The 18,919-nt window shown below is 56.1% G+C and overlaps 10 protein-coding genes across 10 annotated transcripts; 4 read left to right on the top strand and 6 right to left on the bottom strand.

The window, feature by feature from the left end:
• Positions 1-422: 422 nt before the first annotated feature.
• SDRG_15499 (hypothetical protein) lies at positions 423-1,300 on the top strand (the record flags this gene model as incomplete). The annotated part of the gene is made up of 1 exon (XM_008621674.1): positions 423-1,300. The coding sequence occupies one exon, from the start codon at positions 423-425 to the stop codon at positions 1,257-1,259; it is 837 nt and encodes a 278-aa protein (XP_008619896.1). The 3' UTR covers positions 1,260-1,300.
• SDRG_15498 (hypothetical protein) lies at positions 1,287-2,481 on the bottom strand. Its single transcript, XM_008621673.1, has 2 exons — positions 2,231-2,481; positions 1,287-2,179 (listed from the first exon to the last, which is right to left on the bottom strand). Exons 1-2 carry the CDS (start codon positions 2,473-2,475, stop codon positions 1,309-1,311), a joined length of 1,116 nt encoding a protein of 371 aa, XP_008619895.1. The 5' UTR covers positions 2,476-2,481; the 3' UTR covers positions 1,287-1,308.
• Positions 2,482-3,194: 713 nt separating this feature from the next.
• Positions 3,195-4,164, bottom strand: SDRG_15497 (TKL protein kinase). The gene is made up of 2 exons (XM_008621672.1): positions 3,952-4,164; positions 3,195-3,902 (listed from the first exon to the last, which is right to left on the bottom strand). The coding sequence occupies exons 1-2, from the start codon at positions 4,110-4,112 to the stop codon at positions 3,272-3,274; spliced, it is 792 nt and encodes a 263-aa protein (XP_008619894.1). The 5' UTR covers positions 4,113-4,164; the 3' UTR covers positions 3,195-3,271.
• Positions 4,165-4,857: 693 nt separating this feature from the next.
• On the top strand, positions 4,858-6,259 carry SDRG_15496 (hypothetical protein). The gene has a single exon (XM_008621671.1). It carries the CDS (start codon positions 4,932-4,934, stop codon positions 6,072-6,074), a length of 1,143 nt encoding a protein of 380 aa, XP_008619893.1. The 5' UTR covers positions 4,858-4,931; the 3' UTR covers positions 6,075-6,259.
• On the bottom strand, positions 6,252-7,591 carry SDRG_15495 (hypothetical protein). Its single transcript, XM_008621670.1, has one exon. It carries the CDS (start codon positions 7,585-7,587, stop codon positions 6,328-6,330), a length of 1,260 nt encoding a protein of 419 aa, XP_008619892.1. The 5' UTR covers positions 7,588-7,591; the 3' UTR covers positions 6,252-6,327.
• A 1,105-nt stretch (positions 7,592-8,696) lies between these two features.
• Positions 8,697-9,352, bottom strand: SDRG_15494 (hypothetical protein). Its single transcript, XM_008621669.1, has one exon. It carries the CDS (start codon positions 9,304-9,306, stop codon positions 8,761-8,763), a length of 546 nt encoding a protein of 181 aa, XP_008619891.1. The 5' UTR covers positions 9,307-9,352; the 3' UTR covers positions 8,697-8,760.
• Positions 9,353-10,163: 811 nt separating this feature from the next.
• Positions 10,164-11,797, bottom strand: SDRG_15493 (hypothetical protein; the record flags this gene model as incomplete). Its single annotated transcript, XM_008621668.1, has 1 exon — positions 10,164-11,797. One exon carries the CDS (start codon positions 11,795-11,797, stop codon positions 10,205-10,207), a length of 1,593 nt encoding a protein of 530 aa, XP_008619890.1. The 3' UTR covers positions 10,164-10,204.
• Positions 11,798-11,999: 202 nt separating this feature from the next.
• On the top strand, positions 12,000-12,623 carry SDRG_15492 (hypothetical protein). Its single transcript, XM_008621667.1, has 2 exons — positions 12,000-12,047; positions 12,092-12,623. The coding sequence occupies exons 1-2, from the start codon at positions 12,021-12,023 to the stop codon at positions 12,590-12,592; spliced, it is 528 nt and encodes a 175-aa protein (XP_008619889.1). The 5' UTR covers positions 12,000-12,020; the 3' UTR covers positions 12,593-12,623.
• Positions 12,624-13,585: 962 nt separating this feature from the next.
• SDRG_15491 (hypothetical protein) lies at positions 13,586-15,170 on the bottom strand (the record flags this gene model as incomplete). The annotated part of the gene is made up of 1 exon (XM_008621666.1): positions 13,586-15,170. One exon carries the CDS (start codon positions 15,168-15,170, stop codon positions 13,629-13,631), a length of 1,542 nt encoding a protein of 513 aa, XP_008619888.1. The 3' UTR covers positions 13,586-13,628.
• Positions 15,171-16,909: 1,739 nt separating this feature from the next.
• SDRG_15490 (hypothetical protein) lies at positions 16,910-17,995 on the top strand (the record flags this gene model as incomplete). Its single annotated transcript, XM_008621665.1, has 1 exon — positions 16,910-17,995. One exon carries the CDS (start codon positions 16,910-16,912, stop codon positions 17,993-17,995), a length of 1,086 nt encoding a protein of 361 aa, XP_008619887.1.
• Between the last annotated feature and the right edge of the window lie 924 nt (positions 17,996-18,919).

The raw sequence follows: 18,919 nt of genomic DNA, 5'->3' as shown, positions 1-18,919 counted from the left end.
GTGAGATCTTTTGGCGCTTAGAAGTCACAAGTGTACATAAGAAAAACACTTACTAGGTATACGTTGTGACGCTGTGTAGGCCGTGCAAAACTCAAGTTAAATACTAGTAGAGCAATCGAAATCACGCCTCACGGTCGGCGCGGCCCGCGGAGCTCAAAACGGGCTCAATTGAGTTTGGCGGCCTCTACAGGAAATTAGAGAGATTTTGCAAAAGTGCCGTGCCGCTGCCAGAAAAAAAACTTCCGAGAAATAATGCGTGTGCGGCACACCTGTGACATTCGATCATGCAAATCCGATGCCGCAGCAAATAATTCTTCGGTCATTGCTGCCGTAGCCAGCAAACACTTTCGACGCCTTTTTACGAAGTATTTTTATTCAGTTTTGAGCTTGTTTTATTTAATTGCGCGCGCGGTCATTTCACGATGTCATCTGACGCGGGCACGGCGGAGACAACAGACGCGGGCACGACGGAGACAAATGACTCGGGCACGACGGAGACAACAAGGCGGCGCAACTGGAACGACGAAGAGGACGTCATGTTACTGCGACAGATCTCAGCCGACCGCCCGTTCGCCCAACATCACGGCCGGCTTCGTATGGCATGGGCAAAGGTAGCTAATACGCTCATGTCATGCGAGGAGTTTACTCGCGAAGTCGATGCCAAGAAGATCCAGAACCGCTTCAGCGCCCTCCTCGAAGCCCACAAAGCATTCAACAAAGGGTCTGCTGCGAAGTCGGGTGTGGACGAGGACGAAACGGAGAAGATCATGCTACTTGACGACCTGACCCAGCAATACGCGGAAGCAAAGGCCAAGGCGGCAGAGCTTATCGAAGAAAAGAAGGCCAAGAACAACGAGTCCGAGACCGCCGGCCAACTCGTTCGCGACCGTGCCATGACGACGTGCACCAAGCGCAAGGCCGAGGATCCTCCCGCACGACGAAACGCCGACACGGGTGTGCTCGAGTTCTTGAAGCGTGAGTCCGACAACGCCAAGGAGTTCCAAGCCGAATCGCTCAAGCTCCAGCGCCTCCATTTTGAGGCAGACTTAGCCGAGCGCCGACGGGAACGCAACGACCTTCGAGAAGAGCGCCAGCGCCAACGAGAGGACGATGAGCGACGGCGTCGCGAAGAGCGTGAGGAAGCACGCGCCGAGCGAAAGGCCGTCGAGCGTCGTGAGGAGCGTCGGTACCAGCTGCACTTAGCAGAATTAGAGACGCGGAAGCTCGAACTGGAGATGATGCTTAAGCGGCAGGGATAAACTCGACTGAACACGACGTTTCAAAGCATGAATTTCGTCCATTATATCGTTAACGGGACAAGTATTCTTCAAGTGTCGGAGGCACCAGACCAAAGTAGTCCGAGGTTTGATTACCGCCGTAATAGCAGCAGTTGAGGTTAGTGAGGAACATCGCGACCTTGACAATCTTGCCGACGGGACTAAGCATGATCTTTTGTTGCGGTGTGAACTGGAGGCTTGCCCATAGCGTCTTCATGCGACCGAAGTTCCACTCGACCGACTGGCGCACTTGGCTCATGCTGCGGTTGAACTCCTTCTTTTGCCAGTTGACGTTGTTGCCCTTGTAGCCGACCATGACCCAGTTGGAGATCCCGTACGCCGGGTCGCCGTAGATCATGAAGTCGTTTAACGTTTGAGGTCGGCCTTCGACGGTGCGGATTTGACCTCGCTCTTCTTCATCCGCGTCCTCGCCGTCCGCGCCTTCTTCAAACGTCAGAGATTGGCCTTCAAAGAACTGGAGGAGCTTGCTGAAGCGCATCACCGTCGTGTCATGGCGTCGTCCTTCAACGGGGCCGTACACGTGGATGCAAAGCCCGTCGGGGGCCGTAAGGCCTTGGTAAACGAGGCAGTGGCGACGCTTGTGGCCGCTGTAGATCAACCGTTGCAGATTCATGTCGGGCTCTGGTGCCGAGGCTGCCGAGATACGACACGTCGGGACCTTGGTGCCGTCGACGAACGCAAAGACATTTGTGGTCGGAGCGCCGCGGCGATGAATCGCCTCCGCGTACGCTTGGATACGCTGGCGGTCGACGACCTTGGCAAAGTAGATGATATCCCACCATGTCCTGTAGATCAGATCCACGACGTAGTAAAAGATCCGACAGAGTTGCGGACGAGAACGACCGAACGTACTCATCATGTCGTAGTACGTCGTTGGAAACCTCAACCGATACAGAACGATGCAAAGTGATTCGTCACCTAGCACGCGGTACCGGTCCACCGTTACGATGACGTGGGGGATACCAAGTTGCGTTCTCAGGCGTTGAATGCCGTCGACATCGAACCGAAAGGAAAGGACAGCGTCGGCGTCGCTCATCTCTAGGAGTTTGAAGCGGACGTCGGGAACCAGAGGTCGCTCTACAGAGCGGGACAAAAGCACTGCGAGCGCCATACGAGCATACGGCTTATCGCGGTTCTTCCGATACCACCGCAGCAGCAAGAGGTGCATGGGCTTCATCTGCGCGCGAAATCAAACTGATGCCCCCGGATAAGTAATTCATTATCCGGATGATCAGCTGGCAGGGCAAATGGTTGGTTTGCAAAATCACAATTCTGGTTTGCCAGGCCCTTGGCACTCCTGAAAATTTGCGACAATCGGAGGAATGGCAACGGTACGACACAATTTGCAAAATCTCTCTATTAGTGACTCCGAAAGGCCCGAAAAAGGTCGAGTGGCGATACTGTCTCTATAGAATGATTTAAGCTATCTTCATGCTTCAACAGAGGGAATGCGAAGACGCTCTGTATGTTTAGGCAAACTTGTCATTTGCTCGCTCAAAATGGGTCGATTGAGCTCATATTTTGATTTTGAGAAAGGTTTTGATTTATACTCGCGTTTTGTCGGGCCCCTGGCTCATTTCCTATGCGTTTGATTGTGCTGGGCCCACTAGAGACGAGCAATCTTCTTAGCCGTCGACTTTACTTGCTTTCGGGCCATGATCACGGGTCGCGCGCCGGCGGCGTCGTCTTGGCCGATTGATACCTTGATATTTTCGTAGGCACGTTGCTTGCAGTCTCCCTAGCTAGGATGCACGGGTCGTTGTCGATCTTTTATGCTCGATTGTGGTCGCCCGGTGCCAAGACGCGCTTGGCGTACCGGTAGGTCTAGGGTAGGGTAGGGTTGGCTTCTCAACCTCTTTCTGGCTTGCTAGCCGACAATTGACAGTAATGACACATTTTGTGGCATCCTACTCTATTAACTTTATCCATAAACGAACCTCCAATTCTGGTCGACAGGCAAATACGATCGTATCTTAGGCGATACTCGACTCGTCGCCGAGCTGCTTGCGCAGACACAGGACCACGTCGGCCGCCGACGGCCGCGCCGCCGGACCAAACGCCAAGCACGCCAGCGTGAGGCGCTGGTACCACGCGGGGCACTCGGCGCTGAGCTCGGGCAGGCGGGTGCCCGCTCGGACGTCGTTGAGTACCGCAAATGAGTTCATCGTCGTGTTTGTATACGGTCGCTTGAGCGTATCGAGCTCTGCGAGAATGACGCCGAGCGAGTAAATGTCGGCCGACGGTTGCAGCAAAGCGTCTGCATCGAGCGCTTCGGGGGCCGTCCAGAACGGCGCGCCGGCCGTCATCCACAGCGCCTCGGTGCGGGGTCCCGCGATCCCGCCATGGGCTAATTTGACGCCCTTCGTAGTGCTCAAAAGGACATTGGCCGACTTGAGTGCTCCGTGGACCATATCAATGCTATGGAGATGCGCGAGCGCTTGAGCAAGTCCAAACGCGATCTGGAGCTTGAAGAGAAGCGAGATCGTCGACGACGTCTTGATCGCCATATCGAGATGGGCGCGGAGGTTGCCCATGTCCATGTATTCAAGGACTAGCTGTGTCTGGTTGTGGGCTAAGATGCGGACGACATGTGGACTCGAGCATCTAGTCAAAGACATTGTGGGCGGAACGGTGAGTAGCGGCGGGGACGTACGCGATGAGGCGGCGCACGTCGCTCGTGCCCGGCGTGTGGAGCTCCTTGACCGCCACGAGCTGGCCGCGGAAGACGCCCTTGTAGACGGTCCCGTCGACGCCGTGGCCAAGGATCGCGTCGTGCTCGACGATAACGTCGTCGTCGTTCAGTGGGCACGCCATTGGCAAATGAACCCACTGACTTTGTTCACGAGCCAAAACAGGCGGCGGCGGCGTGGCCAATCGGCACCAAGACGCGCTGCTGCACCGAAATGATAGCCGTGCGTACACTGTATTTACACTGTAATTTGGCTGCACATCTTGCATGAAATATGCATTCAAAGAGGTTTTCGGTGCTAGGCCGTAGTCATCAGTGCTGTCCCGTAATCGGACGTGCCAATCAGAAAGCACGAGGGACTGGGAACTGAAGTACGCAGCTCCTCGCAGCTCCTTGCACGCTGGAAAATACGACGCCGTGCAAGGCAACGACGGACGTGCTTGTTGTCGTCATCATTTCCACGGCCGTTTCAAGCGCGGCGACAAAGAACAACACCGTCGATCGTAAACTAAGTACTGAGTGCCTAGCTTCGGCTTGCGCGTCGTCATTGGCGAGGTGCTGGCCATCGCTTTGCATTCTCGTTAGTACAGCGGTGCGCTACTAGTACGTCCGCTGCGCTTGGTCGTCTTCCGAGTTGATCGTGCCATTCGTGATATCAGTTTCTGCAGGTGGTGCCAGTGCCTCAGAGTTGCACACAGCTGTGTGAAATATCGAATGCCGCCCATCGCGAACGCCCATCGCGGTGCTTGCGAGGCCTGTCGGCGCTTCGAATTTTGAGTTTATAGCTCCCAGCACCACGCGCCATGGCCAAACGCACGTCGGCGTAACCTCCGAGATGGCCTTTCCGAGATTGCACTTTCCAGATTACCCTTTCTGCACGGCATGAGACGGTATTGGGAAAGTCGTTGCAACATGTTGCGTGGCACCAGCCAATCGTGGCCGCCATGGCCGACGGACGCCACGCCAAGCGCCGCCGCGGCGACCACGTCGCGCTGCGGGTCCTACTCGACGCGACGCTTCTCGTCAAACTCATCCAGCCGTACCAAGATGGTCTCTTTCTCGAGCTCCGCCCGCGCTATGCCGAGTGGCGGCTCCTCGCCTTGCGCCACACTACGTTTGCGTACGCGATTGGCCCCATTCCGGCGCGCTTCCGCGACGACTTTGCCGCCAAGCGGCCGCTCGACACGCTCTGCATCGATGGAATTGGCGACGACCGCTTTGTGCTCCACGTCGCGATCCGCGAAGGCAACTTGCCGATTGTGCGCCGGTGCGTCGTCAATGCGCCGTCGCTGCTCACACCCGCATCCATTGTGTGTGCGAGCCGGCACGGGCACCTTGACATTGTCCTGTACCTCCACACTGTGCATGGCTGCGCGCCGACGCAGCCCTCGCTTGACGTCGCTGCCTCGCACGGCCACCTTCCGATCGTGGCGTACCTCACCGAGTTTACCGCCTGTCCTGCGACGGTCCATGCGCTCGATGGCGCTGCGGCCAACGGCCACTTGGACGTCGTGTCGTACTTGGACCGCATCCGCGGCGAAGGCGCGAGTATGCGTGCGATGGACGCCGCCGCGGCCAACGGGCACCTCGACGTGGTCGCGTACCTGCACATCCATCGGGTCGAAGGCTGCACGCGGGACGCCATGGACGAAGCGGCGATCGCGGGCCATCTCGACGTTGTCCAGTTTCTTCACGAGCACCGACGTGAAGGCTGTTCTGTCGACGCCCTCGACGGCGCGGCGGCGCGCGGCCATCTCGAAGTCGTCCAGTTCCTCCACGACAACCGGCACGAAGGCTGCACACAAGACGCGATGCACGCCGCCTGCGCGCACGGGCATTTGGACGTAGTCGAGTTTCTGCACGAAAATCGCGACGAAGGCTGCTCGGTCGAAGCGATGGACGGTGCAGCGACCTTTGGTCACCTCGATGTCGTCCAGTTCTTGCACGTTCATCGACGCGAAAAGTGCTCTGCGCGTGCGTGGCGCGGCGCGTTTGAACGGGGGCATCTCCCCGTGCTGCAGTTTCTCTGGCGATGGTATCGACCCCAGTGTAGAGTCGCCGATGCCCACGAGCTTGGTTGGTGTTAGAGCGTAGTACTGAATAGTATATGCCGCTGCGCATGTGAGATACTGCTCATTGATGGATGTCCTCGCTATCAGTCCTCGTGTCCCAAAGCGCACAAGATGCACATTATGTGTACTGCGAGTCAACAATGTGGTCAATGCCAAGATATAGTGTCGGAATTGACTGTGAAACGCTGCTTTGTCGGAAATCAAAAGTCAAGAACGTCATGTCATTTCATTACGCAACATGAAGCACACTCAGAGAGCGAACGAACGTTTAGTAGTTGTCGCCGGTCGAGCCCGACGACGAAGGGCACGGTGGCTTGGTGTGCGGGTGCGTGGTGTGCGGGTGCTTGGTGTGCGGGCCCTTGGTAGGTGCGTCCGTTGGCGCATCGCTGGGCTCGTTGGTCGGCTCGTCCGAGGGCTCATCCGTAGGATCATCACTGGGCTCGTCGCTGGGTTCATCCGTAGGCTCGTCGCTGGGTTCATCCGTAGGCTCGTCGCTCGGCTCATCGCTGGGCTCGTCACTCGGCTCGTCACTCGGCTCCTCGGTGGGCTCCTCGCTGGGCTCGTCACTAGGATAGTCACTAGGCTCGGTGGGCTCCTCGGTGGGCTCCTCGGTGGGCTCATCACTAGGCTCGTCACTCGGCTCGTCACTCGGCTCGTCACTGGGAGCGTCGGTGGGCTCGTCACTGGGAGCGTCGGTGGGCTCGTCACTGGGGGCGTCAGTCGGCTCGTCACTGGGGGCATCGGTGGGGTACTCTGTGGGCGCGTCCGTGGGCACCTCCGTCGGGAGCTCGGAAGGCACTTCCGTCGTCGCGTTGGGGGTCGGCTTGGGATGCTTGGTGTGCGGGCGCTTGGTGTGCGGGTGCTTGGTGTGCGGGTGCTTGGTGTGCGGGTGCTTCGTCGGGGCATCGGTTGGTGTGTCAGATGGTGCGTCCGTCGGCTCGTCGGAGGGGTACTCGGTCGGCTCATCCGACGGCCCATCGGTCGGCTGGTCCGTAGGCTCATTCGAGGGCTCGTCGGAAGGCTTCTCGGTCTTGTCGTCCGTGGGGTATTCGGTCGGGTACGCCGTCGGCGCGTCCGTCACGTTGCCGCCGTTGAGGCACGCGGCCTTGGTCGGGTTCTCGCTCGAAAAGATCGCAGTCGCAAACCACTTGCCGCTCGTCGGCGACTTCTTGACGCCAAAGCCAACGTGCTTGTAGCCGCTGTTGAGAATGTTGGCGCGGTGGCCGGCCGAGTTCATCCAGCTCGTCGTCATCGTCTTGGCGTTGCCTTCGTAGTCGTACAGAGTGTTTTCGCCGCAAGCAACGTTGCCGATGGCCTTGCAGCGCTCGTCAAAGCCGTTGTGGTCAATGTTGTCAATGCCAATCTCATAGTCGACATGGCTCGCGCTGAGCGCGCTAAGCTGCGTGTCGAGGCACGTAAACGCTTCGAGACCGTTCTGCGTGCGCTGCGCGTTGTGTTCCGTAAAGAGGTCTTGAACGACGTCGCCGGCCGCAAGCACCGCGAGCGTGAGAATGAGTTGCACTTGCATGGCAAATGAAATTGAAAAATGAGGTCTCGGGGCGTGGTCGACGATGATGAGAGCGACCTTTCCCACTTTGCACATGGCTGCGAAGCAAGTCGTTGTCCGTTCGTACGCGCTGGCGGCGCTTCGAAACCAGCTTGCGTCGTCGTGGAAGGGTGTCCTAATGCAAATAGCGTCGTCGTCCATCGAACAGATGCCTTGTCGTTACGACGTTGGATGCAGCTGTACAGTTACCGACCAATGACGTGGCGTCGTGTGCACGCTCGGGAATGTCAAATGCTGTACCGCCCTCGTATGCGCTTCCACATGTCCCCGCAAGAACGAAAACACTGGACGATATGATATTTGTGCCAACGCTTTCGTCGAGAAATCGTCAAACAGGCTTGTTTTGTAGAAATTCCTGGCAGAAAAATCTTGTTGCCTAAATGCATATTTGGCTGGAAAGTTGACTCGGAGGCACACTAGAGCTCAGTACTGCACCAAGCGCATAGAACACCTTTAATGCGTACTTTAAGAGGCCAAGAGGCTGCTCCATCGATGTGACGACGTGAGCTGTCACGCTACCACGAGCAGCACTTGACTGGCGCGCGTTATCCGGATACCAGGTCATGTCGAGGCGTCGACGGTGAATTGCTTTCTCGACGGTGGGACGAGGACTTTGGCATCGCCACGACGTTCCCTGTACTGGCCAATGATGCTTGTTCAGGAATGTAGACTTGTGTGCGTCGTATGCGCCGTCCCTACATGCAACACCATAGCAAACACACGCCTTGATACCGCGCGTATATATGCGAACAAAGAAGCCACGCACGTGCCCGTCGCAGGATGCATCGGTGCTTGCCAAGTCCACTCGCTCGTTTCAACGTTGAACTATGCAATGCGCTCCAATACCGCATGCGACAACGGAATGTACCGTGCGGAACATTCCCTTCGTTGTGGACAATCGTATTTTAGAATTCTGTGTACTCGACTTTGAAAATCCTATCCTGCACGTATAGGTGTATCCGAGTACGACCGCTGGTATCCAACGACTATCCTTGTGCCCACAGGGAGGCTCGCATTCAACCACTTGCTGAACGGCACAAAAGCAACCCCGTGACGAACCGACACGCCCGTTTCAAACGTACAAAACACATGTTTTAAACACACCAAATCTGTGGTGACATAGTGTTCCTTTAACTACTCGGTCGTGCGCAGCGCTCGCGCGGGTGTCGATGGCGGGTGCGTCTTGTGGTGCTTTGGTGTTGCGACGCTCGTGCCAACGACAGTCTCGGCGGCCGTTTGAACGCAGCTCGCCTCCTTGTGCGGGTTGGCACTGGCGAACAGCGCAGTCGCAAACCACTTGCCGGTCGTGCTCGACTGCTTGACACCAAAGCCTGCGTGCGTGTAGTTGACGTTGAGGATGTTGAGGCGGTGCGGCGGCGATGCCATCCAGCTCTCGGTCATCGCGCTACCGTCGTCGACGTAGTCGAAGAGCGTGTTCTCGCCGCACAAGACTTGGTTGCTCACACCGAGACAGCGCGCGTCAAAGCCATCGTGGTTGAGTGCGCCTAGACTCACTTCGTAGTCGGCGTGGCCTTGGCTGAGCATATTGAGCTGGCTATCGAGGCAGGCAAACTCCGGGATACCGTAGTGCTTGCGGGCGAGGTTGTGGGCGTTGAAAAGGTCCTGGACGATATCGCCGGCGACGAGCGTACTCCAGAAAAGGACAACTGCTGCGAACATGACAAATACTTGAATGCATTGTCCAAGCCCATCAACTCGTTCCGGGAGATAGAGGTTGCAGTGTGGAGGAGATAGCTATGCCGAGGGTGGTGTTCGTGTTCTGGACGCCAGCATCACAAATGGGTGCTCTTTTAAAATTACAACACTGATTTGGGTGCGTATATCTCTTAAAATTTCAAATCAGGTGCGTTTCGATGCCTTCTTGCGAGGGCAAAGCAATCGAAGCCGTGTGCAACCTATAGTGCACATGCATCGACACGCCGTCGACGCAAGCCGCTCCGTTCCGGCAAATGCGTTCTCTCTCCAACGATGCAACAAACCGCCACGATCGTTTTGGTAGGGGCAAATAAGAAATAGCTAAGAAATAGCTAAGAAATAGCTTTCTTATTCACGCTTGGTTGTCGAGATCTCCACTGCGAGAACACTATTAGTTGTATCTGTGATGTCGCCTCATTACCGCATTAGCCTTCCGTTTCCATCTACCGATCGACGGCGAAGGTTCCTATTGCTAGTCGATCTACAGTCACCGCACCAACGCGTTCTTTGCAGCCATTGCTCGCCACTGTGTCTGCTCGGGCTTCCGCATACCGCAGCTATTTCGATCTCAGTAGGTCACGCACGCTGCACCACCTCCTTTCTTAATGGCTAATGGAAGGTATTGCACCACCAGTGGGTAACAGCTTGGCGACAGACAGCAACCATACAAACTTGCGGCAGTTGTGGTCGAAATGCCCGCTTTGGCCCGTTTTGCTATCGTAAATGAATCTCGACAGCGGCGCGCACTTGGCATTTGGTACCTAAACCTATGTAGGATAGGTAGCAGGCTGCTCGGTGCTGTGTCTCGGCCTTGGTGCCAATTTGGTGTTATGAATAATGAATTTCGATGGAATTGAAGAAATTAAAAGTACAAGTTCAATGTGCAACGCTCTGCGCGGTCGGCGGTCGCTCCAAGTGCCTCAACGACATGCGGCTCGACGTCCACAGGAAATCGATCGACGACAAACGGAACGTCTTGAATCATGGCGAGTGCGCGCAAGACCGCCCGCTTGTCCTCTTTGCTGTCGACCAGCGTAGCGCGCCGCCCGTTCTGCGACTTGATCGTCTGAAAACTGAGCTCCTGGACGTGGCGGCCCGCGGCGACGAGCTCCATGAGGACGCACAGCAGCTCGTGCAGCTTCATTCGGTCGTGGGAGGGGGAGACGTCCAGGCTCGTCAGCTGCGGCAAGCGTGGTGTGGCCGCTAGCACCGCCGCAACACCATCACGGCGCATACCGTGCTCGTTCAAATTCAGGTGAGTCAGATGCGTACACGAGGTCGCGAGCGCGTCCATGAGCTGCACCGCAGCGTCTTCCGAGGCCATCGCACTCTTCCCAAGGACGAGCGAAATGAGCGCCGGCACCGTCGACAAGCCAGCGACGAGCGCCTCGACGCCGTCGGCCCGCAGGCCGTGGACTTCGAGCGACTGGAGTTGCGCTAGCATGGGTGCTGCGGCCGGGCACTGCGCAACTCTGCCAAAGACGCTGCAACCAAAGTGCTCTAGCTTGGTGGCGCCCACGGCAATCGCGAGGTGCTCGATCGTCGCGTCGTTGACGTCAAGGTTGTGGAAGCGAGCGTCGAACTCGAAGCGGTCCAAGGACGGCGGGAGCGTGCGCCCGCGGAAGCCCAAGATGTTAACGACGCGGTGAAGCGACAGCTCGGTGAGCGTCGTGTTGGCTTGCAGCGCATCGCAGAACGCTATCGCGGCGTCATCGTCCATGTGTGCGACGTCGCGCAAGCTCAGACCCGTCGTCGGGGCTGTGGATAGCCACGACGCCAGATAATGCCCGAGTCGCGGGGTCGCATGCGCGTCCAGGAGACTGACGCTCAGCTGCTCGACGCGCGGGTGGGCAACCGCCGCCAGCAGATTGCTAAGCTCGACGCGTTCGTCCGCGTTGTGGTTGTTGTTGCGTGACGCCGCGACATCGACCAACAGCTCGCGCAAGCACGGGCACTGCTCCAAGAGGAGATTCGCGATCGTTTGGCCTTGGCCGTCGACCATGATCGTGTCGTTGAACACTAGGCTGATGTAGCTCAGCGCGGGACCGATGCTCGGGACAAGCTGGACCAACGGCGCCGCTTCGTAGATCTCGCACTCGACGTCGATACATAAGCGCAGTGGTAGTGTCTTTACCAGCATTGGCAAAACCTCGTGCGGCAAGTCCGCCGTCTCGGTGAGCATAAGGTGGGGCCAGTCGCTATAGACGTAGGACGGCGCCAAGCTGCAGACGTCGACAAAGGCCGTGAGCGCCGGCGTCCAGAGCGACCGAGGCACCGCGTCGAGAAAGGCTGCAAAACCGTCACGCGTGTCAAGGGACGTGGCAACCGCCTCGATCACATGCGGGAAGAGGAGCCCGTCCGGCGGCGTCGCGCGGCCCTTCTTCGTCTTGCGTTCTTCTTCGTCAGCCATGCTTGGAAAGACCGAGAGTGCACTTTGGTACATTCCGATGCCCATCTCGAAAATGATTGGTTGAATCGCTTAGAACGTAATCAAACAGGTCCATCACGAAATCTTGGTTGCAAAAGCAATCGATGCTCTGAATCAAGAAATCTGGATTCCGATCTCTAAGCGACATGTCCGAATCATGAAATCCCGACCAAAGAAGTCCCTATCCTGAAATGGATTTCACGCTCTCCATTAATTATTGTTTGAGTTGCGAAAAGTTAGCGAGCGCGCCATGCTACTTGAGGATATCTCGGACCTTGTGAGTTGAGCTCGATGCCTCTTCGAGCTCATAAATATGTGTAGACGGAAGCGGCGGTGGACAAGAAAAAGGCGGCCAAGGAAGACAAGGTGAAGAAGGTCGACAAGCGCGAGAACGACGGCATTCGTGCTGCGGCGTTGCAAGGTCTCAAGCGCAGGACAGCAGACGGCGACGACCAGGAATCGGACTATGATAACAACGCCGAGACGCCATCGAAGAAGACCAAGCGCGCCGCTGCGGCGACTAGCGACGTGGCGAGCATTGTTCAGGCCATTTCCAGCATGATCGAAGCGACCAACAAGCTGAAGCAAGACGAACTGGCCGCTAAGCAAGAGAAAATTGCCGCCAAAAAGGAGGCGGTTGCCGTGATGAAGGAAGAGCTCGCGCTGAGTCATTGCAAGCTTCAACTGGAGGAGCAGCGGTACCTCCTTGACAAGTCCGAACACGAGGCTCGATTCCAGTTGGAGAAAACAGAGCGCGAGGCCCAACTCGAGTTCATGCGTAGCACGATCGAGATGATGCGGTCTATGACCTCCAACAAGTAAACCTTCTCCATTGAGATGTGGTGCTGAGAGATGCAGATACTCTTCTGCCGTTGGGGGGCACAAGTCGGAGTAGAGCGACATTTGGTTTCATCGCTTCATTCAACCGGTGCATGAGCTCGGTACGAGTAAGCGTCGAGTGGGGATTTGGCATCGTCCGCAATTTGTATACACGGATTACAAAGGTGGGCAGAAGCGCTGGCTTCAGCCGCTCCTACTGTGTTGCCGTTCTGCTCACCACTGGTCGTACATGAAATCGGCCTTGCGCTCGTCAAGATTGGCGCCTTTGAAGCCGGACACGATCACTTCGTGTACGCGGGATCTCTGTAAATAGCGCACCAGCTCTGTTGCTTGGTGAGGCGGACCTTTGACAGACAATCTGTCTCACTTGGAGCGGCAACGTTGAAACGTGTACTTGGAATGGAGATGGCCCGGGAGCTCACACAACCAACGAGTTGGACAAGGAGCAAGCAGTTCGTCGTCTATGGGCCAGTCGTGAAATTTGAAAAATCGCGTTTGCAAAAACATTGGACACGCGACTCCCTTCTCACGAACTGGCTCGTGTTCCGAAAGTTGAACCTTCAAAAGAAATCTTAGTGGCAAAAGCAGTCTAATATGGGTCAATAATTAGATTATTGACCCTGGAGTCTAATGGCGATGGAGGGATTCCCTTGCTCAAAACCTTGGAGAGACGACAGTAATCGTCTTGGTCCATTCGACGCTATCAGTGTCGTCTGTGCTAGCAAGGTTGTTGATATCATTACTTTCAAAGTTGAGCTTGTGGCACCGCCTCGTTCCATGTGCAAGTTTCCATCGACTAGTCCATCTATGTTGCAGATAGCAACCAAAGGGTATGCTATCGACGGTACAGTGTACTAGTCGCTGTGTGCTTCAAGGTTAATTGCCAAGTCACTCGTTTGTCGAGGGCAAAGACGAGCCCGTCGAGGAGTCGAACGTCTCGGTGGATGGGTCACCTCGGCATGATCGAATGTATGATCTGAGTATGTAAAGCTATTTTGGCGTTTATTATATACAATCTCTAAAAGTTGAGGTATAACTGACAACGGTCCGCACGCTCGGCCGTCGCACCGAGAGCGTCGACGACATGCGGCTCGACGTTGGCTGGGAATTGATTTAGGACAAACGGAACGTCGTGGATCATGGCGAGTGCGCGCAAAACCGCGCGCTTGACCTTTTTGCCATCACTCAGCGGTGCGCGCACGCCATTGACGGTCATCTGCCGCATCACCGTCTTCACGTAGAGCTCACGGACGTGGCGGCCCGCGACGACGAGCTCCATGAGGATGTACAGCAGCTCCGGCAACGTCATGACGTTGAATTTTGGCGACACGTCCAGCGACGTTAGCTGCGGCAAGCGCGGTGCGGCCGCTAGCACGGCGGCGACGCCATCGTAGCCCATGGCGTGCTCGTTCAAATTAAGACGACTCAGAAGCGGACACGAGGTCGCGAGCGCGTCCATGAGCTGCACCGCGTCGTCTTCCGAGGTCATCTGACTCTTTTGCAGGGCAAGCGTTGTCAGCGCCGGCACCGTCGACAAGCCAGCAATGAGCGCTTGGACGCCGTCAGCGGGCAGCGCGATGACGTCGAGCGACTGCAGCTGCGCTAGCATCGATGCAGCGGCTGGGCACTGCGCGACTCTGCCAAAGACGCAGCAGCCAAAGTGCTTGAGCCGAGTGGAGCCCACGGCGATGGCGAGGTGCTCGATGGTTGCATCGTCGACGTCGGGCGCGCCGACGCGCGTCGCCCACTCGAGATGTTGCAAGGACGTTGGAAGCGTCCGGCCGCGTAGGTCCACGAGGTTGGCGACGCGACTGAGCACGAGCTCGGTGAGCGTCGTGTTGGCTTGTAGTGCGTCGCAGAACGCCATCGCCGCGTCGTCGTCCATGTGAATAATGTTGCGCAGGATCAGACTCGTCGATGGGGCTCTTAAGAGCCATGACGCCAGGTAATGCCCGAGCCGCGGCGTCGCGTGAACGTCGTGCAAGCTGAGCAGCAGCTGCTCGACGCGCGGGTGGGCGACGACCGCCAGCAGATTGCTAAGCTCGACACGCTCCTCGTTGTTGTTGTTGTTGTTGTTGAACACAGCGTGAATCAAAATATGGGTCATGCGTGGGCACTGCTGCAAGAGAAGATCCGCAATCGTTTGGCCTTGGCCGTCGACCATGATCGTGTCGTCGAAAGCAAGAATGATGGAGCTCAGCGCGGGCCCGAGGCTCGGGACCAGCTGGACCAACGGCGCCGCTTCGTAGATCGTGCACTCAAAGCCCATGAGCAAGCGCAACGGCAGCGTCTGCACAAGCATGCCCACAACCGTTGGCGATAAGTCTGTCTCGCAGAGGATGAGGTACGGCCAGTCGTCGTAGACGCTCGACGGCGCCACGGTGGTGACGTCGACAAAGGCCGTGAGCGCCGGTGTCCAGAGAGAGCGCGGCACCGCGTCGAGGAAGCAATTGAATTCAACACTGTTGTCAAGGGACGTCGCAATCGCCTCGATGATATGGGGCTGGACGAGCCCGTCCAACGGCGTCGCGCGGCCCTTCTTCTCGCGCGACTCGGACATGCTTAGAATGGTATCCGGATGACCAGGTCAAAAAGGATTGGTGGAATCTGCAGGAGAGCCCGCCAATCAAATCGATCAATCAAAGGCGATGCCAAGGGATTGGCTTGATGCATTTATGCCAATATATTGGACAATTATTTGCACCAGCAAGGATGACAACCGTTGGTGGGCACAACATTCGAAGCCGTGTACAACCTTCAGTGCCATTGCATCGACCATCGATGCCGGCCCAGCGTTCTGACACGAGCGCTCCAGCAATGCACGTTTTCGAAGGGCCAATTCTACGCTACCAAGCACCAGCGCCTTCTGTGCTGGCAAGGTTTGTTGAGATTGTTACTAAAGTGATGTTGTGGGGACGCCTCATTGCTTGCTGCCAAAGCGCGCTAGCTATTGAAATCTTCTCGTTTGCAGAGGATGATGTGGGGCAGGAGCAGCCCGTCTGGCGGCGTCGCCCGGCCCTTCGTCGTCTTCCGACATCCTTGGACAGTGCACTTTGAAATCCGGATGATCAGAAAAAGTGATTGATGGAAAATTGGAAAATCCCAGAAAATGCTCCAATCATATATGTGGAGGGCGATGATACCGGTTTGCTCAATGCCAGGATCGACCACGACCACCGTTGTTGTGTCGTATACCAAGTGCATGACGAGAAGCGTCCAACATCATTTTCGAGTCGATTAGTATTTATCACATCGACTGCATACTCGAACAAGTATGGACAGAGACGCCAGGAAATGCGAACTGGCTCGAACCAGTTGCGCTTGGCGAACATACCGCCACTAAACGCGGGTATGTGTCGACTAATCAGCCGACCTTGCACCATGATTCGATGCCATTGCGGCAGTCTCGCCGGAGGAAGATATGGAGGTTGTTACCCTAGCCTCACGCGTGCCCGCGCACGGCGGAGAGTCTTGATGCTATCACCGGTATGTCTAGAATTATGAAGGCTCAATTTTCCCGTTTTTGGTTGGGTTTGAATTTTTGGTTGATTGTTTTGGGATTAAACAGCAATTGTTGGTGATTTTTCTGAACGAATGCTTGCAGGTCTTTGATAGCCACGCGCGTCGGCATATAGCCTCTCTGGAGCCACTGCACATGTGGCCGACGCTTTGTTGTACTGAAAGAATTGAATATGAATTTGCTTTCGGCCTCATGCTTTGTTGAGGATACAAAATGACGGGCATTCGCCATCGCTATTGGTTCATTTTCGAGTGGCCGCATCGAACACTCGTGTATATTTCGCTATTCGGCTGTCCAACGTCCCGTACGTGATTAGTGCACGCGAAATCTCGTCTACCATCTTGCGCCCACGCCAGGAAAATTGTTTATTTCCATCGGCTTGTTCAATGTGCGGTCATCGTGCGTTTCAAAAACAGCTGTTTTTGGCCGTGAGAAAATGGACAGGACCGGAAAATCCAGAAAAATACATCCTTTTCCTGGTTCATGTCGTCGTTTTGTTCCACGCGATCGGTTTGATTATAAATATGTCCCTCCCTCCCTTCTCAAAAGTTGCTTCATTGCTCCGCTATCTGTATCCAACGTCGTTTTGTCTGGATACTTTGGCGTTCAGCGATAAGCGGCGTATCCAGCCTCGATCACCTCGTGTCAATGAACATATGGTTTTATCTACCTACGCCACATCCTGGTCGCTCAAACTGTGCATCCCATTCGAACCATTGGACATCCAGATCTCTCGTTCGCCGTCCAAGTCCAGTTTTCATTTTCATATATTTGACGTCATGCAGCTCCTTACTACGCTGTGCACGCTGCTCTCTCTCGCTGCCGCCGACATCCTCGACGACCTCTTCCGTGAACACAACGCCCAGCGCATCCATCACAACCTCGCACCGTTCGCGTGTCTCGATACGCAGCTCAATGCGCTCACGGCCACCCATGTCGCTGGCCAAATCATCGCCCACTCGCTCGATCATACCAAGCTTGCCGCGCGCTGCCACGCCATTGGCCCGAACGCCGTCTGTGGTGAAAATTCGGTGCGCGGCGCTGTCGCCAGCGCCAACGGCATGGTCATGCACTGGATGAACTCGACCAAGCACCGCGCCAACATTTTGAACCCGGAGTTCACCCGTGTCGGGTTCAGCGTTCAAAGAGCCAATGCGTCCGGCGAGTGGGTCGCCACAACTCTCTTTGCAACCGGTCCTACCAACTGCAGTACGCAAACAAAGGGCGATGGGACCAGCACCGGCCTTGCGACAACGTACGGTGGCGTCGATGGCGTCGATGTCAACAGCGGCAACTGCGGTCTCATGGACTGGATCGCGAATGCCAAGACCTTCCATGCAGCCATCAACCATGCGCAATGGGCCTCCGGTACCAACTGCGGCCGGTGCGTGCAAGTGACGTGCGTCGACGACCGGTGTCCGTCCAAGACGCCAGTGCTCGGCCAGGTCTCGGACCAATGCCACGGCTGCGCGGATGGGAGCTTGGACCTGACATTGCCGTTTTTCCAAAAAGTGACGGGCGCGACCACCGACTCGTTTGCGATCGCGTGGCGCTTTGTCGACTGCCCTGTCTCTGGCAACCTTAAGGTCTGTGCCAAGGCGGGCAGTAACCCGTACTGGCTCGCGCTCCAGCCCGCCAATGCGCGCCATGGTGTGGCAAAAATGAGCATCAACGGCGCCGCCAGCGACCTCTTCTCGACGAGCTCCAACTATTTTTTCATGGCCAAAGGCCACATTGACTTGAATGTCGCCAAGGTCGAAATGACGTCAATCGCGGGGGAAACGATCGCGGCGACAGTCTCGCTCACCGCCGGTCAGTGCACCGAGCTGCCGCACCAGTTTCAAGCATCCTACAACCGCGCCTAGTTTGTCGATTCTCGTTGGATGCCTCGTTGTACCAATCTAAAATACAGTTTGTTGGTTGGTACACAAAAGAATTAATACATTTTCTAGAGGTACCCTCGTGTTTTCCTGGTAGTAGGAACGTTTACGTGGTGTACCAGCATCCCAGGGGATTGATTCGGTGTGTCGTGTCTCAATCCGGCCAACCCATTGGCTATATATCGAGCCATTTTGGCCAATGAAACGCAGTTTCATTGGTCTAAGCCAATCGGATTGCGCGAAAGGTGTCTAATTAAGTGCGGTTTTGGTGTTCCCGTTAAGTGCTGGCCATCTTCCGGACGTTATAGTTGATTAAAGTAAAACAATTGCGCTGAAGTGCGCCTGTGTACTTAAACGAAATTCACGCAACTTTCCGATTAGGTGCGATTTCAGAAGCGCGCGAAGACTGCAGCAAGCGACGACGGCGCGTTGGCCCGGAAAAGTCTGCACACCGCAGCGCAGCGAAGGTCGAGCGTTGACTTTTGTCTAGGCCAACGCGCCGTCGTCGCAATACCGTTATCAACGCTTCGCATTCAATACAAAAGTTCCTACCAGCTCACCCCGCAAGGGACCTGTTCTATGGGCAGGTTTGGTCGACCTCTAGTGGTATGTCTGTGTGGTAGCTTGGACAGTGACTGACGCATGTGCCGGACGCGACCTCCGTTTCGCTGCGGTGCATCTGGCGGGCTCTTCCGAAAGATGAGTCTTTGTAGTGTTGCAGCGGCTTCGACGTCCATATTCCTATGTGTGGTGAGGGAGGTGCACGTCCCGATCTTGCTTCGATATGGAGCTCTTTCTTAGCCGCCCTAACATTCGTATTATTTCAGCATTCGGGTCTATCTAACACTTGAACACAATGTTTCAAGGCGTAGTTTTGAGGTCCCGCGCTAGCGCGCAGGACCCATCAAT

The sequence above is a fragment of the Saprolegnia diclina genome, assembly GCF_000281045.1.
Source record: "Saprolegnia diclina VS20 unplaced genomic scaffold supercont1.94, whole genome shotgun sequence".
NCBI lineage: Eukaryota > Oomycota > Saprolegniomycetes > Saprolegniales > Saprolegniaceae > Saprolegnia > Saprolegnia diclina.
The sequence above is the reverse complement of the archived record's forward strand: the minus strand, read 5'-3'. Positions and strand labels throughout refer to the sequence as shown.

Coding starts and splice junctions, on each gene's coding strand:
- SDRG_15497 (XM_008621672.1), bottom strand. CDS start 4,112: ATGGCGTGCCCACTGAACGACGACGACGTTATCGTCGAGCACGACGCG. Junction 3,903..3,951: donor GACGTGCGCCGCCTCATCGC/GTACGTCCCCGC, acceptor GTCTTTGACTAG/ATGCTCGAGTCCACATGTCG.
- SDRG_15494 (XM_008621669.1), bottom strand. CDS start 9,306: ATGTTCGCAGCAGTTGTCCTTTTCTGGAGTACGCTCGTCGCCGGCGAT.
- SDRG_15495 (XM_008621670.1), bottom strand. CDS start 7,587: ATGCAAGTGCAACTCATTCTCACGCTCGCGGTGCTTGCGGCCGGCGAC.
- SDRG_15496 (XM_008621671.1), top strand. CDS start 4,932: ATGGCCGACGGACGCCACGCCAAGCGCCGCCGCGGCGACCACGTCGCG.
- SDRG_15492 (XM_008621667.1), top strand. CDS start 12,021: ATGCTACTTGAGGATATCTCGGACCTT. Junction 12,048..12,091: donor TTGAGGATATCTCGGACCTT/GTGAGTTGAGCT, acceptor AAATATGTGTAG/ACGGAAGCGGCGGTGGACAA.
- SDRG_15498 (XM_008621673.1), bottom strand. CDS start 2,475: ATGAAGCCCATGCACCTCTTGCTGCTGCGGTGGTATCGGAAGAACCGC. Junction 2,180..2,230: donor GTCATCGTAACGGTGGACCG/GTACCGCGTGCT, acceptor GTATCGGTTGAG/GTTTCCAACGACGTACTACG.